Source organism: Corvus hawaiiensis, chromosome 1, assembly GCF_020740725.1.
Source record: "Corvus hawaiiensis isolate bCorHaw1 chromosome 1, bCorHaw1.pri.cur, whole genome shotgun sequence".
NCBI classification, from domain to species: Eukaryota; Metazoa; Chordata; class Aves; order Passeriformes; family Corvidae; genus Corvus; species Corvus hawaiiensis.
This window is the reverse complement of record NC_063213.1, coordinates 59,248,033-59,261,985: the sequence shown is the minus strand read 5'-3', so window position 1 is coordinate 59,261,985 and position 13,953 is coordinate 59,248,033. Positions and strand designations below refer to the sequence as shown.

Below are 13,953 nucleotides of genomic sequence, written 5' to 3'. Positions count from 1 at the left end.
TTGAAAAATGATAACGCTTTTATGTCATTTCATATCTGGACATGGCAGTGGATACTTGCCAGCTCTACAGCTTGGTGTGTTATATGCACCAGTTCTTTGATGTTCCACTTGCAAGAAGAAATATTTCCTTGAAGTTGGGCAAAGCTTAATATTTTTGCTCCTTCTGAAAAAGATCACTAGTTGTGTTTTAAAAGCTTCTGAAGATTTATTTCAATGTTTATGGTTTTCTTTCAGACAATGAAAGGGTGGAAGTGAAAGAAAGATTTAAATATTTTTTAAATTAATTTTCAAAAGTGTATATCTCATAATCAGCTAACACTTTAAAGTTTATATAGAGAAGATAATACATTTAAAAGAACAGAGCATATGTCCTTCATTTAATTCATATAGTGCTGGATTCCAATTATGCAGGCTGATATTTACATTTAGTTTTAATGGCATGAATAATCCCATGCACATAAGTAACCTACAGAGTCATGTGGTCATATTTGCAGCACTGAGGGCTTTATTTCTATCATCATGGAATACAGGTCTTGAACACATGGGTCTTGTACACAGGGTTATGATACAAAGGTGAAACATTATGTAAATGTAAGAAAATCTAGACCTTCTATAGTAAAACATTAGAGTGAAAATGCATCAAACAGAAAATCAGCGTGGATGTTAAACCAGAATCCACTGACATCTACAATAGTATTTCCATTAATTTTGGTAGTCTTAGAATTGCAACCATATATTATACAACTGGTTGGATTTCCTTGCTAACAGCTGAATCATTCAAGAGAAAATTTTCGATTTTTTGTTACAAGTATTATTGTGGTAAATACTGTCTTACTTGGTGAATTTCATGTGCAACATTAAAGTATTTTTTATTGCAAGAAGTACAAAGTTAGAATAAGCAGCAATTTGCTCTATTTTAATTTAGGATTCTTGAGCCAGTTTGGGAATGTAATAAAATATGATTGCTTTTCTTAAATGTTTGATAGGCTTTTCACTGTGGATGCCTTTAGTATAAACTGTTTGACCAGTGTCCTACAGTGAGTAAAACTGGTTGCAGACTAAGGCCTACAACTTTGTTTACTTATTACAAGATGATAGCACTTTCATTTTAGATAAGCTTATATTCCTCATGAAATGTATTTGCATAAACATTTGTAAAATGTAAACATAAATGTGACTTCAAGCTCAAGGGAGCTTTTACATTCTATTTTGAGCATTTTTTGAGAACATATAAGAACATCATGCTGTAAAGGTATGGATGGGGACATGTAGGAGTACAAAAGAATTCCTGTATCTCAGCCTCTATAAGCAAAATTGCTGAAGACTAAAGGAAGGTCATCATGGGCAGCAAAAGTAGTAAAACTAGAATAATAATTAATTTAGCTACTGTTTCTTAAAGTTGCATAATAAATTATGGAGAAGTTGATTTATTTTTTAAAGTGTGTCTTTCAGAGACCCAGGGGAAAAAAAAAAAAAAGTGAGAATCCCACTAGCATGCACTGAATTCTGACCACAGATGCTGGAAGTTTGCACCAGTAAAACCTAATTCCCATCTATACACATGGAACTGTTGGTGAACCAGCAACTTTCTACATGTGCTTCTCTCTGCTTTGTGCTCCCTTCAAGAGGAATCAAAGACTATTTTGAAGACACACTGAGTAACACCAAAATCAGAAGCAAAATCCAAACTGTACAAAATACAGTGGGAAAAAACCTAATAATTATCTTTTCTACTTAGAATGTGCTTAACTGGCACATTTTAAAAAGGAAAATAAAACCCTCCCCAGCAGAGCACTTTCATAAGCAACAAGTGACTTTCATGGAACCACAAGAGGGGTTATGAAGTTAAGACTATCAGACAGCATCTGTGCTAAGACCAGCATGGATTTTATTTCCAATAGCAAACAAAGGCTCTGTCTATAACTCTTGGGTTGACTTCACCCTCATCTCAGTGCTTGAGGCACCCTTTGCATACAAAAGGTGTGAGACATTCAGCAGTGTCAGAAGTCAATGGCTCCTCTCAAGTCTGTGAGCTGTGCTTTTCACCCACCTGACAGAGAAGCAAGCACTATTTTCAATGTTCCACATAAAGTCTTGTCCTGAACGGAGAGGAAAGCCAAGACACATCTAAAGTACAGTGTCAACATGCAACACTTGTGTAAAAATTCCACTTCTTATTGGCCACCTTAGTTGGAAACATTCCCTGGCTCTGATCCTGCAGTGCTAAACCTACCACATGGAGAAGAACAGAAACCCAAGCTGAAAATACAAACTTGTCTTAAATCAAAATCGTATGTAAAACTGTTGTGGACAGCATGGGGCAAAGAAGGGACGGTCCTCTGTAAAAATGGTGAAACAAGGCAAACAAAACTGAAGGAATGTTTTGTTTCTTTCTACCCCTCCAGCTTCTGTCTCAGCTCTGTGGGTGTTCAGGACTTGCAGTGTCAAACTGTTCAGCAGCAATTGCATTAGTAGCCTTGCAAGTCTTTGTGTAGAGTATAAAGGGTGGCAGCCCGGGGGCATTATATCCTACTGGTAATGCACACAGGCAGGAGTGAGACTGATGCCTACAAATAATCCCCTGCTCAGGAAATAAATCTCAAGTACTTAGCACAACCATCCCCTCGCTTTTAAAACCTAAGACAAAGAAGGATTCATGGAAAAAAGTGTGTGGGTGCAACAGGATGGTTTCAAGATTTTAGCAGGCAAATGTCATTAGCTTTGGCTGCACTCAGGCTAAAAGAGAACAGAGATGCGCCAGCTTTGCAGCAGCATTCTGCTTAATACAGGATAGACTAATTTCTGCTGTCTGTTTTGCTCATTGCTGATAATCTAAGGATTATAAACATGATACCCTGCTCTTCTAGATTACAATTCCTTGTTTATGTTTCAACATTTGTCAAGCTCCAGCTGAGCTACTGAAATTAAACCACAAGTTCACTTGACTGTCTGTAAAGGCAGAATGACAGAAGGAGGAAGGGAGAAAAGATTCTGAACCCGGGCAGCACAAGCAAGGCTGAGTGCTGCTATACCACTCATCATTATTCAGCATCCTCAGGAAGATCCACATGTCCTTATCTGGATCCATGCTGATAGGTGCTCTGTAGATACCAGAAGAAGAGCTAGCTGGTCTTATTGTTTTTGTAGCCTAAGAGGAAAGAAAACACAACAGACAAATACAACAAACATCTAGGAAGTGGCACATAAAAGAAGGCATGGAAAGGCAACATGGGTACTTGTATTTGCATACACTGCTATCAGCTTTATCCAAAATCTATCTACCATCCCTAATGAAATAGTCTGTTTCCACTGATTGCAGGAGGATCTCAAACATGCTTTGAGGTCTGGATTGACCCTACCTAATTTTGAACAGTGAACTGGCACGCATTAAGAGTCTAGTTGTTGCTCTGCTGCTGTGCAATCATATGTAGCCCTATGAGCCATTCAGACCCAAACACCAGGCAGCAGCTTACTTCACCCCTGTCTGAGAGCACCTGTGGTGCTGAAGTAGTTACCTTAGATTGGGTTAAAGTGGACTTGGTGCCCAAGGAACTGAGTCCTTGAGAGGCCTCCTAGACACAGACACTAGACAGGAGTAAGGCAGGTATTTATTTGAAAGTCCTTCAAAGGTACCCCCTGGGGCCAGAGGCTATTGCCAAGATGGACCCCAAGATGGACAACAGGTCACGAGTTCTTCACACTTTTATAGGTTTGGTTCATTTGCATATAGGGTTGATTCTCCAATTAAAGCTTCAGTTTAATGATGTAATTTCCCTCCGTTTACCCCCCTTTAGAGGCTTTTCAGTTTATACTTTTTGGGCCTAGGACGGTCTGGGTGTCCTTGGAAAGCAGGCCCAGAGAGGCTTTGTTATGTCTACCTAGCACAACAGAGCAGAAATTAACAGGCTACAAGAAACTTCAGTTATACACTAAGCAGAACAGAATTTGAAAAATATAAAAGTTAAAACCTAAGGCATCAAACTAGATGTGGTTCAGTCAAATACTGTCTGAAGAAATGTGTAAACCAAAAGTTCTTCCTACAGTAGTACCTGCCCACTCAGATAATTTCCATATTCAGGATTACCATTTCAGTAGATTGTTGTCATGGTTTAGGAACGGTACTCCCCAGTTTAGTTCTCCCACTGTGACTCTCCAAATCACGCACCGCTTGCTCTCTTCCCTGCTTTCCCCTCCCTCTCACCCTGCAACAGGATTGGAGATAAGAACTGAAGGTAAAAAATGTAAAGATCTTGAGTTGAGATAAGAAAAATTTACAGAAAACAGCAATGAGATAAGAAAATTAACAGTAACAGCAACAATACTAATGACAGAGGGTACAAGAAAGGAAAGATTGTCAGGGAAACTCCCTGACAATAGACAATACTGACAGCTCCCTCTGCCATGCTTACTCAACTGGGAGGAACTTTGGAAGAGGCTCCCTTCCCCCAGCCTCAGCAATAGTGTGAGGTGGTATAGAGTAACCTTCAGGTCCTGGCCATGCCCCCTCCAGGCTACTCCAGAAATTAATCCTTTCCTGGAACCCGGGTGACCATCCATCTATCATGCCAACCATACCTGGCCGGCAGCTTGTCAAAATCCTTTTCTTCTGTTTTACTAATGTTCTACAATCCACCCTAAAGCAGCAATGCTGACTCCCATTTCCTCTTGTATTTATCTCAGTCACATTATGCCACCTAGGAATTTGGCAGAAGCTATCAGTAGCAGAAATGGCAAAATAAAGTCTTTCCATGCAAATAGGTCTTCCCTGAGATTTGATCTTGCTGTATAATGGGGTCATTTTGTTAAACTTGAGACAACAGAAAGCACTGATTGCCTTTTATTTTTGCTGCTGTTTTACAAATATTTTTTAAGATGGTTTTGTAAGTGGTCTTTCACATTAGTGCTCCAGCTTCACAGCAACATGCTCAGGTAAGTGATAATGTTAAGAATAGAAACTACAGTGAAGCTCAAATCTTAGATGATTAAGATATGCAATCTGTATGTTGACAGTGTCGGGTCCTTTCCAAACAATAACTAAAATTTGTAACTTCCTGTGCATAGTACCTCAGAGTTTGCCAACAGAGGTGAATGAGTTGAGGTTTTTTGAATCAATCTGGTTTTCCTGTCTTGGGGCCCATGAATTTTCATCAGCACTTCCCAACTCTTGTGCTGTATGTGATCAGGCTTGCTTCAGGGCAGCATACATGCTTTTCAAGCAGTAGAAGGGAGATGCTTTCTTGCTTGGACAGCTGAGCTCATTGTTTTCTACAGGCTTCAAGCAGCCCCTTGTAACTGCATCCTTTCTGTTTTCCCTGGTCAGTTAGCCTTTTACTTGAATTCATCTTTTTCCTTAATTGGCTTTTCTCGGGAAGAATCTCTGCAGACAGTTCAGATGACCCTTCTCTCATTTGCTCTGCCCTTGCATTTTAATGCCACTCTGAGACACAAGCAGAGCCATTCAAAAACATTTTATCCTCACTAAATGAGCTCTGCTCTAGCTGAATCTAATGATGCAGAGAGGCTATGAAATTTTGCAGTGGTTAAGAAGCAACCCAAAGAGGAGGTTGGCAAAGGAAATGGTATTCCTGCACTGGCATGGTTGATCACTTGATCACACCATCAGGCTATCTGTTGGGACATAAGGGTGGGATTTCATGGGTTGTTTTATTAATGCTTTTTGCCTTAAAATAATTTTTTCTTGCTTTAATTAGCTCTCATATTTATTCTTTGTAGATGTTATCTTTTTGAAATATTTTAGACTTACGACTAGTTAGAGCTGCTCCAAAGATGTATATTAGCTGTGTTTGTTAGATCAGCAGTGGTGTGGCCAGCACTGCAAGTACTTCATCTTCAGAGCCAATGTTAAAGTGCAGACACCAGGACTGCGTAGTGTCTTGGAATTTTCTGTGTAACTCTCAGTGGAAGCTTTGGTAGAAAGCAAGTAGTACCCTACATAGAAAGTTTGTCCCTACATTTTGTTTCCTGGTGAGGGATGCTATAAAAATATGTGCATCAGAAGAGCTCACCAGACTGCCATCTCTGTAAGCGCTGTGTCAGAGTAGGGAGCAGTTGGCTGCACAGATGAAGTAAGTGAAAAGGACTGTTCAAAAGTGTCTTCCAGTTAAGCCTGACAGTAGCTGAAAGACAGATCTACTGGTGCTTTCAGAATGAAAAGTCTATGAAAGAATGCTGATCATAAGAAAAAGTGAGAGAGGAAAGGATTGGATGTGGCAGAAAGGATAAAATTACTAAATTTGCCACCTTCAAGGAGAGAAGTGAGAGGCATGGGAATGGAAACAGTTTTGAGCTGAACTACAGAGTTGTGTCCATTCTTAAAATGTAGGCTGCTGTTTCTTCAATGAACAAATTAGAAATTAGTATTGTGTTAAATTTCTAGTGCATCAATCACTAAGGTAGTAGCAGAAAAAAAAAACCATAGAAAATTTACGAGTGCAGCTCAGGGACTGGGAAATAGTCAAACTTATTAAAAAGAGTAGATTTCCTAGCTGTACCTTGAGCACAGAAGAGGAATATCATTTGAGAGTTTGTGTCATCAGTTTCTTTGCAAACTGATTTCATCATGTCATAAAGCAAATAACTCCTATCTGTCACATACTTATCCTGTGTAAGGGAGACTACAGTAGATGAGAGGGGTCCAAGAGAAAACCTAAGAGAGAAATCACTTCCTAGGCTAACAGCAAAGAGAAAAGTTTGAGAAAATGAACTAAAACTGAAGGGATATAATTGTGTCAGAAGAGCTAAGGAAAGCTCAAAATCATTCCTTCCCAGTTGGGAGCAGCAGGGACAGAGCAAATATTCAGTGAGAATGATGAGGAGTCTTCCAAGCAGAGTCTGAGAGCATATAATAAATTTTGTACAAGGTACAGAAAGGAGAATGAGGAGGAGAGAGTGGATGTCCCCAAAAGGAGAAATGCAGAAGGGTTATTACTACTCTTTGTCCACATGAAGGTCTAAAGAGAGAGGTTTGCCAAGTCAATTAAAACTTTGATAACTGATGTTAACATCTGCTGCTTTGTAGAGCCTCAGACAAGGAAAGAGCGCATTTCATGCTTGTTTCCCATTTAGGCAATAGTCGGTATGCTTGGCTTCTTTTAAAGAAGATAATATCATACTGTGCATTAGGCTTTATCACAAGGACAATACACACTCCTTGAGTTTCATTTTTTGACTGCTTAGCTGAAATGCAAATCATCTGAAAAAATGTGTACGAGTATGTCAGCAGAAATTAAAATAAGAAAAATGTAGCTGGTATCTACTGTGGTTTGAATTAAGAGTTTGGGCCAAAGTCAACCATTGTTTCAGAGTAATTCAGTGCCATTCAGTGTAGTGGCCTAAGCTGCACCAGCATTCATGTGAGCAGAACTTTGTTCCTTGAATGTTCTTGAAGCATCTGCACAAAAGGGCATTATTTTGCCACTGTATTATGGGGAAATTATTTGTATGTCTGATACACAAAACTTTTATGTATGTGTGAATTCCATTTCTAATAATTATCATGAACAGGTGGAAAGGAAATTACAATAAATGAAGCCAACATGGGTGAATTTTGGTCAATGTGAATTTCTAATCTGCAAAATGCTGTTAAAGTCAATGCTTCTAGTCTCTGTATTCTACTACCAGATTTGCTTTACTTGCTTCATTTTTGTTCATTAAATGTATTCCTTTCATTGCAGATCAGAACATCTGTCATTTGGTCCACCCCAAATGTCTCCTTTGAGATCCCTTTATGGGTTATAATACTAGCCATACTTCTTGGACTACTAGTACTAGCTCTGCTGACACTAGCTTTATGGAAGGTATGTTGCATTATTTCTGTTACCGTTGCCTTAAAAAAACCCCTGGAAGATACTAACAGATAAAAAGAGAGGCTAGAATTTTGTGATCTTTAACAGTTTGGAGCAAAAGCAACAGTAGATGTGTCTTTTTTGTTTTGGCCTTTCTGATATGTTAGTGTAATTGACCTTTATGCAGGGAACTTGTTCTCAAAGTCCTCCTTTATTATTGAAGTCCAGTTATAAATGGGCATACAGAGTTTGGCTCTGTTTCCCAAGACCTATGATCCTCTATCTCAGGATGTTTAGGTTCAAAAAGAAGTTACTCTAACTTTGTTTTCTCTGAATAATTCAGGAATTTCCAGTTTTTGTCAGCATGGAACAACACTACCAGTTCTGAGAATTAATTTTTAGAAGATTTCCTTTTATATTAATATATCATATATTTTGGTTTTTAAAGTTTTCTATTTTTGTGTTGGTTGTTACACTCCCTTCAGAAGTTTTAAGACAAGTTTCCAGTAACTGCTATATTACAGGGAGCCAGTGTAGCTTTTGTCCATCCTCTCAGTTCACATTAAAAATAAGATTGAAGTAATTCCTTAAGCTAGGATATGGCTCATCTGTCTGTAGCTGCCTAAAGGTTATGGTTAGGTGTACAGCCTATGCTAACTGCCCAACTTCACCTAGTAAGGTAGTAACAGCAGCAAAAAGCTATGTCTAAACATGAAGGAGGAGAGAAATTACCTTTTGGTAATTACCTTTTAGTGGTACATTCCTTTGACCACTTGTGAACTTAAAACCTTTCAACTGAAAGAGTGACTTTTAGGCAGTTAAAGTAAGCTGAGAGAAATCTAATCTTTAGTGATCTTTAGACTGGGTCACAATACTGTCCTGTGGACATTTCCCAACACATAATTCACCTCTGTTATTATTACTGCTTGTCAGTCTAAATCTCTTTTCTGAATGAGCGCCTCGCTGAACTGAGATGAGCAGATTTCTCATTCTCATCAGTCCATATCACCATTCAGACCAACTTTACATCTCCTGCAAAGACATGTAATATAATTTGGATTTTTAAAGCTCTGCTTTGGAACTCAGTGCCTTGCATCTAAAACTTTCAAAGGGAATGATTTGGATAGAAATAAAATACCTTCACAATCTATCAACCTGCCATACATTGTGTCCGACATTTCAGGTTGCCTGAGTGAAGAATGAAACTGCAGCTGAGTGTTCCTGTGGTTGTCTTACCATGATGTCTTTGTTTCTGTTGATTGTTTTCTGCAGTGTGGCTTCTTTGACAGAGCTAGACCTCCTCAAGATGACATAGCTGACAGGCAACAGCTGACAAATAACAAGACTACTGATGCATAAAGGAAGAGAGTTACAGTTCAAGTCAGAATCCTGCCTGAGACTAGAAACACAATGAGGATTAAATGAAAGATTCCTTCCAACAGTCTTCCTTTGTACCAGGAAGTGACATTGTATCAATCTGATCTATGCAATGTTCTGAGAACATGCCGCATGATGGCCATCCTTGCCAAAGAAAGCAACTTTATCACTACCTTATAGACATATTCACACTGAACAGAATGTTCATCCCATATTCCAGTCAGTCTACGTTTCAGCAGATGCTTTTGAGCGCATGTGGTATACTGAGATGCTTCCAGAACAAGTCCAAATCTCTCAAGGAGAGAATGCCTTCATTGCTGTATTATCTAGAAGATGAACCAGGACAAAACTTCTGAATGCTACTGTATCATGCAGAATACCTTTGAAACCTCCCTAAGAACTTTTATGAAATTATGGCTCAGGGAGACAGGCAATATATCAGTACTGTGAAAGTACTTCTGAAACACAAAGGTAGTCTATAAATAACTTTATAGATGGGGCACAATTATTTATTTTTCCACCTTTTGGAATAAGTATCTGATATAATAATCAACATAGATTTTGAGAGAAGAAAGGAAAAAAGAATAGAAATAGTGTACTTACTTTGCATGTAAATAGAAGAGTAAACCCATTGTACGCCCAGAACACAACTTCCTTGGCTGAAAGGTGTTTTGCAAAGCAGAAGATTTATGGAACACTTTACAGGATGAGATATATGATAAGCAAGTACACATTGTATCTCTTTCAGCCCAGAGCTGGCAGTATCACACCCAGATAACTAAATCCATGCACAGTATAGAGCAGGGATGAGTTACCCTGTCCTTGCTTTGCTGAGGGCTGGCAGCTGTACACTGACACAGGATACAGTCATTTCTGAAACACTGTTTTAAATTATCACAGCCACACTGGTGATATTGAAAAGGCTTGGAGGGTTTGAGCTGGGGTAAATTTTCTTGGCCATTGCCCTGTTACTTCATTGAAATTGCCTCTTAAAATGGAACAGCTACTGCCATAATTGTTCACCTAAAGAAATCTTTGTCTTTTTCATTTTTCAAACTACAAACTGGCAGCATCTTAAAAGTAATGCTTTTGGCAAAGTTTAGGGATTAATAAAATTATTTTTTAAGCAAAGTCTTGCAGGAAAGGGTGGCAGGATTTGTATTTGTGCAGAAAAATAGCATGCCAGCCAGCCAAGCATTAACAAAAAGAAGAAAAAGATTTTGAGGTAAAGAGTAAAAATACACACTTAGTATTTACTATTTTTTTCTGGGTTTAGGATTCTGAAGAAGGGATGATTCTTTCCCTTCTATCAGCAAATGGTCTTTATCCCAGCAGGGACTGTAAGGCCTGATCTGTGCAAATTTGTATGTGAAAGTTTGAGTCTTTCAGTGCTGTCTGTGAGTGTGAAATTAGCTATATTGTGTAAACGTCAGGAGGGATTGTTCATTTTATGAAACATACACACCACTTGCCTTCTCCTGAGTTCCTTTTCTTGCCAATCCATCTCAGCTTCTCAACTGGTAATGGCCTCGTCCATTCTGCCACTTTTTGGCTCATTTTAAATAACTGCCCTTCTGCTTCCTAATACTTCAAGATAGGAGTAGTCATGAGACATCGTCAGTTCTGTCAGTCTGACATGAGATTTTACAGGTCTATCATTTCTTTCAGACTGACCTGGGAAATCCAAGCAGGAGCTGTGTTCCGCCTTCATATCTAAGGCAAATTAGCAAGAAGATCTTTATGGAGTCTTTAGTTTATCAGATGCAGTGTGCCTGGGTCACAGGACTTCCTTAGAGGAGGAGACATGTGCCTCTGAACACAAAGATGAAGCACCTGTGTGCTTCACACAAGCAAGCACCTCTGTTTCCTAGAGATGGGGAGGCCTGACATCTTCCCAGTCACCCAGAAAACCATTAACAGACTCCTTCCCCCAAAGGGTTTTGAGCTGCTCCCTTGTAGATTAGAGACAACAGCTGATAAATGCCACCACAAAGCACACCTGTCCCATATTTGCACACCTCTGTATCCCATACATTCCAGGCAAAATCATCCTTCCATGAAAAAATAAAGTGAGCTTCCAGCTTTTGTAAATATTTAATTGTTGTGTGTAGCAGCTTCAGAAATAATATCAGCAGCTCATTGTAATCACATCATCTGCACAACTCTGATGAAATAGCACCATAAGGAGATACCGAACATAGGACTGTATGTGCAATACTTTGTATTTCTTATATACCTGAAGCATGTTTACACTGGCATTTGTGGTTATTTTTTAAATTTTTGAATATAGTGATAATGATTACAATAAAGAAAAAGGAATAGGGGAAGAAAAAAAAAGGAAAACAAACACAGCACTGTTCAGTATTTCTTGCAATGTGTTTTCAATCCGACATTGTTCTGAGGATGGGACTAGGTGACCTAGTAAGTTCTTTGCAGTTGTAATTTCTACAGTTCACTTTTGAGCAATTACTCTCCATTTTAATGATGGGCAAAACATGTTCAGATACTAAATTTAAACAAAAAAGAACCTCAGTGACTGTTGGGCCTGGCTGAAATCCATTGGCTGCAGCTGTGTAATGTCACTGGAAACCAAATTAGAGGCACATGATCTGACAAACAGTTACTTTGAGCGATGCTTTGTTTTATATTTCTACATCCTTGTAGATTAAACTTCCCCCGTGGAAATGCCTGGAGTTGTGTGTTGTCAAGGACTGTAGTCTATTCCCAGCATTTGTGGATAGTTTTGGCTGCAAATTGCAAACAGCTTTGTGAAGATTTCTGGGTTTAGTGCTTTCCAAGAGTGTTTATTCCCTGGGGAGATTGCATCCTGGATGTGGACACTAGCAGGCAGTTGACATAATCTTTCCCCCCAGTATATTAGTAATGTGCTGCATGATAACCTCTGCCACATCCTGAACTGAATGATGACTGAATGTGATGTCAGCTTTATAATGAGTTACTAAATGCAGCTTTCTGTAAAAGTAATTCGGCCTTATGCTTCCCAATGTATGTGGCAAGATGCTAATTGCAGAGAACGTGGGAGTAGGCCAGAGAGCAGGAAAAACAGAAGATTACTTAAAAAATCAGTCTTTTAAAACTATATTGCTATGACCACCACAGCAGTCTACTAAACAGAGAGACATTCATCTTATTTCATATGCTTCTTGCTGAATTTGAGAAAGGCTGTATGCAGCAGACTGTATCATATTTTCTGTTTCATGAAGATCTCAGAATTTACATAACAGGGATCAGTATACTTGAATATGTTTTCCCTTACGGATTTAGTCTTTAAAGATATTTAGCAAATACAATTTTAATTTTACCACAGGATAATTTTTTCTTGTCATCATTCTGTAACTCACTTCGAGTTTTTCCTGTTTTTCACAGCTTTTACAGGTTTCCCACATTAGACAGCTCTTGAAAACAGTACTGATTTTCTCTGCATTTTAGCTGTGAACTTTCCATCCATTAGCATGAAAGATCTTCTGGTAGGCATAGCTTACATTAACTAAAAAGCCGTTTGGGAACCAACAAAACACCTAGAGATACGGAGGGGAAAGAAAGCCCCAGCCAGCCATAGCCTATGGTATTCCACTCCATTGCAGCAAGCTTTTTTTTTCATTAAATACCATCTGACACACTGCCTTTAGGAATTGTTTATGAGTGAGTGTTTTATTTATGATTGTGGGCAAAGATCCATATTAAAATGTAGTGTAATGGCAGTGCCTTTTAACAATAAAAAGTCTTCAACTCAGCTTGTGCAGGCACCATGATGTGACACAGCACGAATTCTTTTAATATGGAAGGACTGTTCTTGTTTTGCCTGTGTGTTGTATTGGAGAGGCACTTAGCTATTCAAGATACTACCCTACTGTACACAGTGATTTTTAGCAAAGAAGAATGGAAGTAATTGTTCAACTCACTTTTCAGATGGTTTCTTTTGTTTTCAACATGTTATTCTACTTAACCAATGTACTACATTTCATTTGGTTGTATATTGTTCTTTGTTTCAGTGAGGGTTTGTAAAGCAGACTTCAGGAACTGTTTTCAAAACTGGACTGCATCAGACAGTATTGCTTTTCCAGAGGCCACTCAGGATAACAGCAGCAGAGCAGAATTCAGGATGCTGTGTGAATTGGTCAGTGCATTACATGGGCTAGCTTCCTTTTCAGCAGTTTACCCAAGTTCATATTCAGAGTCATATTAAAAAAAAATCAATCTTAGATTCTTCATTTCTCTTGTCAAGGCAGGCCAGGGTGTGCCCTGTTTATCATTGCTATAAAAGCCAAACACCAGGCAGTTCTCCCAGCAAAGCTGAGGAGGGCGTGCTTTAAACTTGCACAAGACCAGTGTTGCACAAAGCAGCCAAACCAAGTGTATGGCAAGAGCACAAATACCATCTCTCTTGAGGTGTTCTCCTGGTCATGAAAGTTAACATTTCCAGCAAAAGCACTCTCCCCATTTATCGCATTAGACCTGCAGCACCAGAAAATAATTTCTGAAGCTGCAAAAAGTTTCCATAGATTTCATATTCTTCGTTGAAATTTTTCATTATGAATTTATATGATATTTCTTGGCTCTCCAAATACCCTTACTGATTTTTTGTTGTTGTTGTTGGTCCTTAATATTTTAGTAGCATTTGGGAAAAGATAGGTCAGCATAGTAAGACCTGAAAAAAAAATACATTTAAACTAACAGTGAAGTCTTACAGGAGACCCAGGCTTATATCTGGATTTTTTTTTCCATTTTAGGCTTGGAAGAGGTGTCAGGA

At 38.7% G+C, this 13,953-nt stretch overlaps 1 protein-coding gene across 1 annotated transcript in view; it reads left to right on the top strand.

Moving 5' to 3' along the window:
• Positions 1–13,153, top strand: part of ITGA8 (integrin subunit alpha 8) — a 113,528-nt gene extending 100,375 nt beyond the window's left edge. Inside the window, exons 29-30 of the mRNA XM_048306799.1 lie at positions 7,695–7,817; positions 9,078–13,153. Of these exons, the coding sequence (XP_048162756.1) occupies positions 7,695–7,817; positions 9,078–9,164 (210 nt within the window). The 3' untranslated portion in view covers positions 9,165–13,153. The remainder of the gene's footprint in view (positions 1–7,694; positions 7,818–9,077) is intronic.
• Positions 13,154–13,953: the final 800 nt, after the last annotated feature.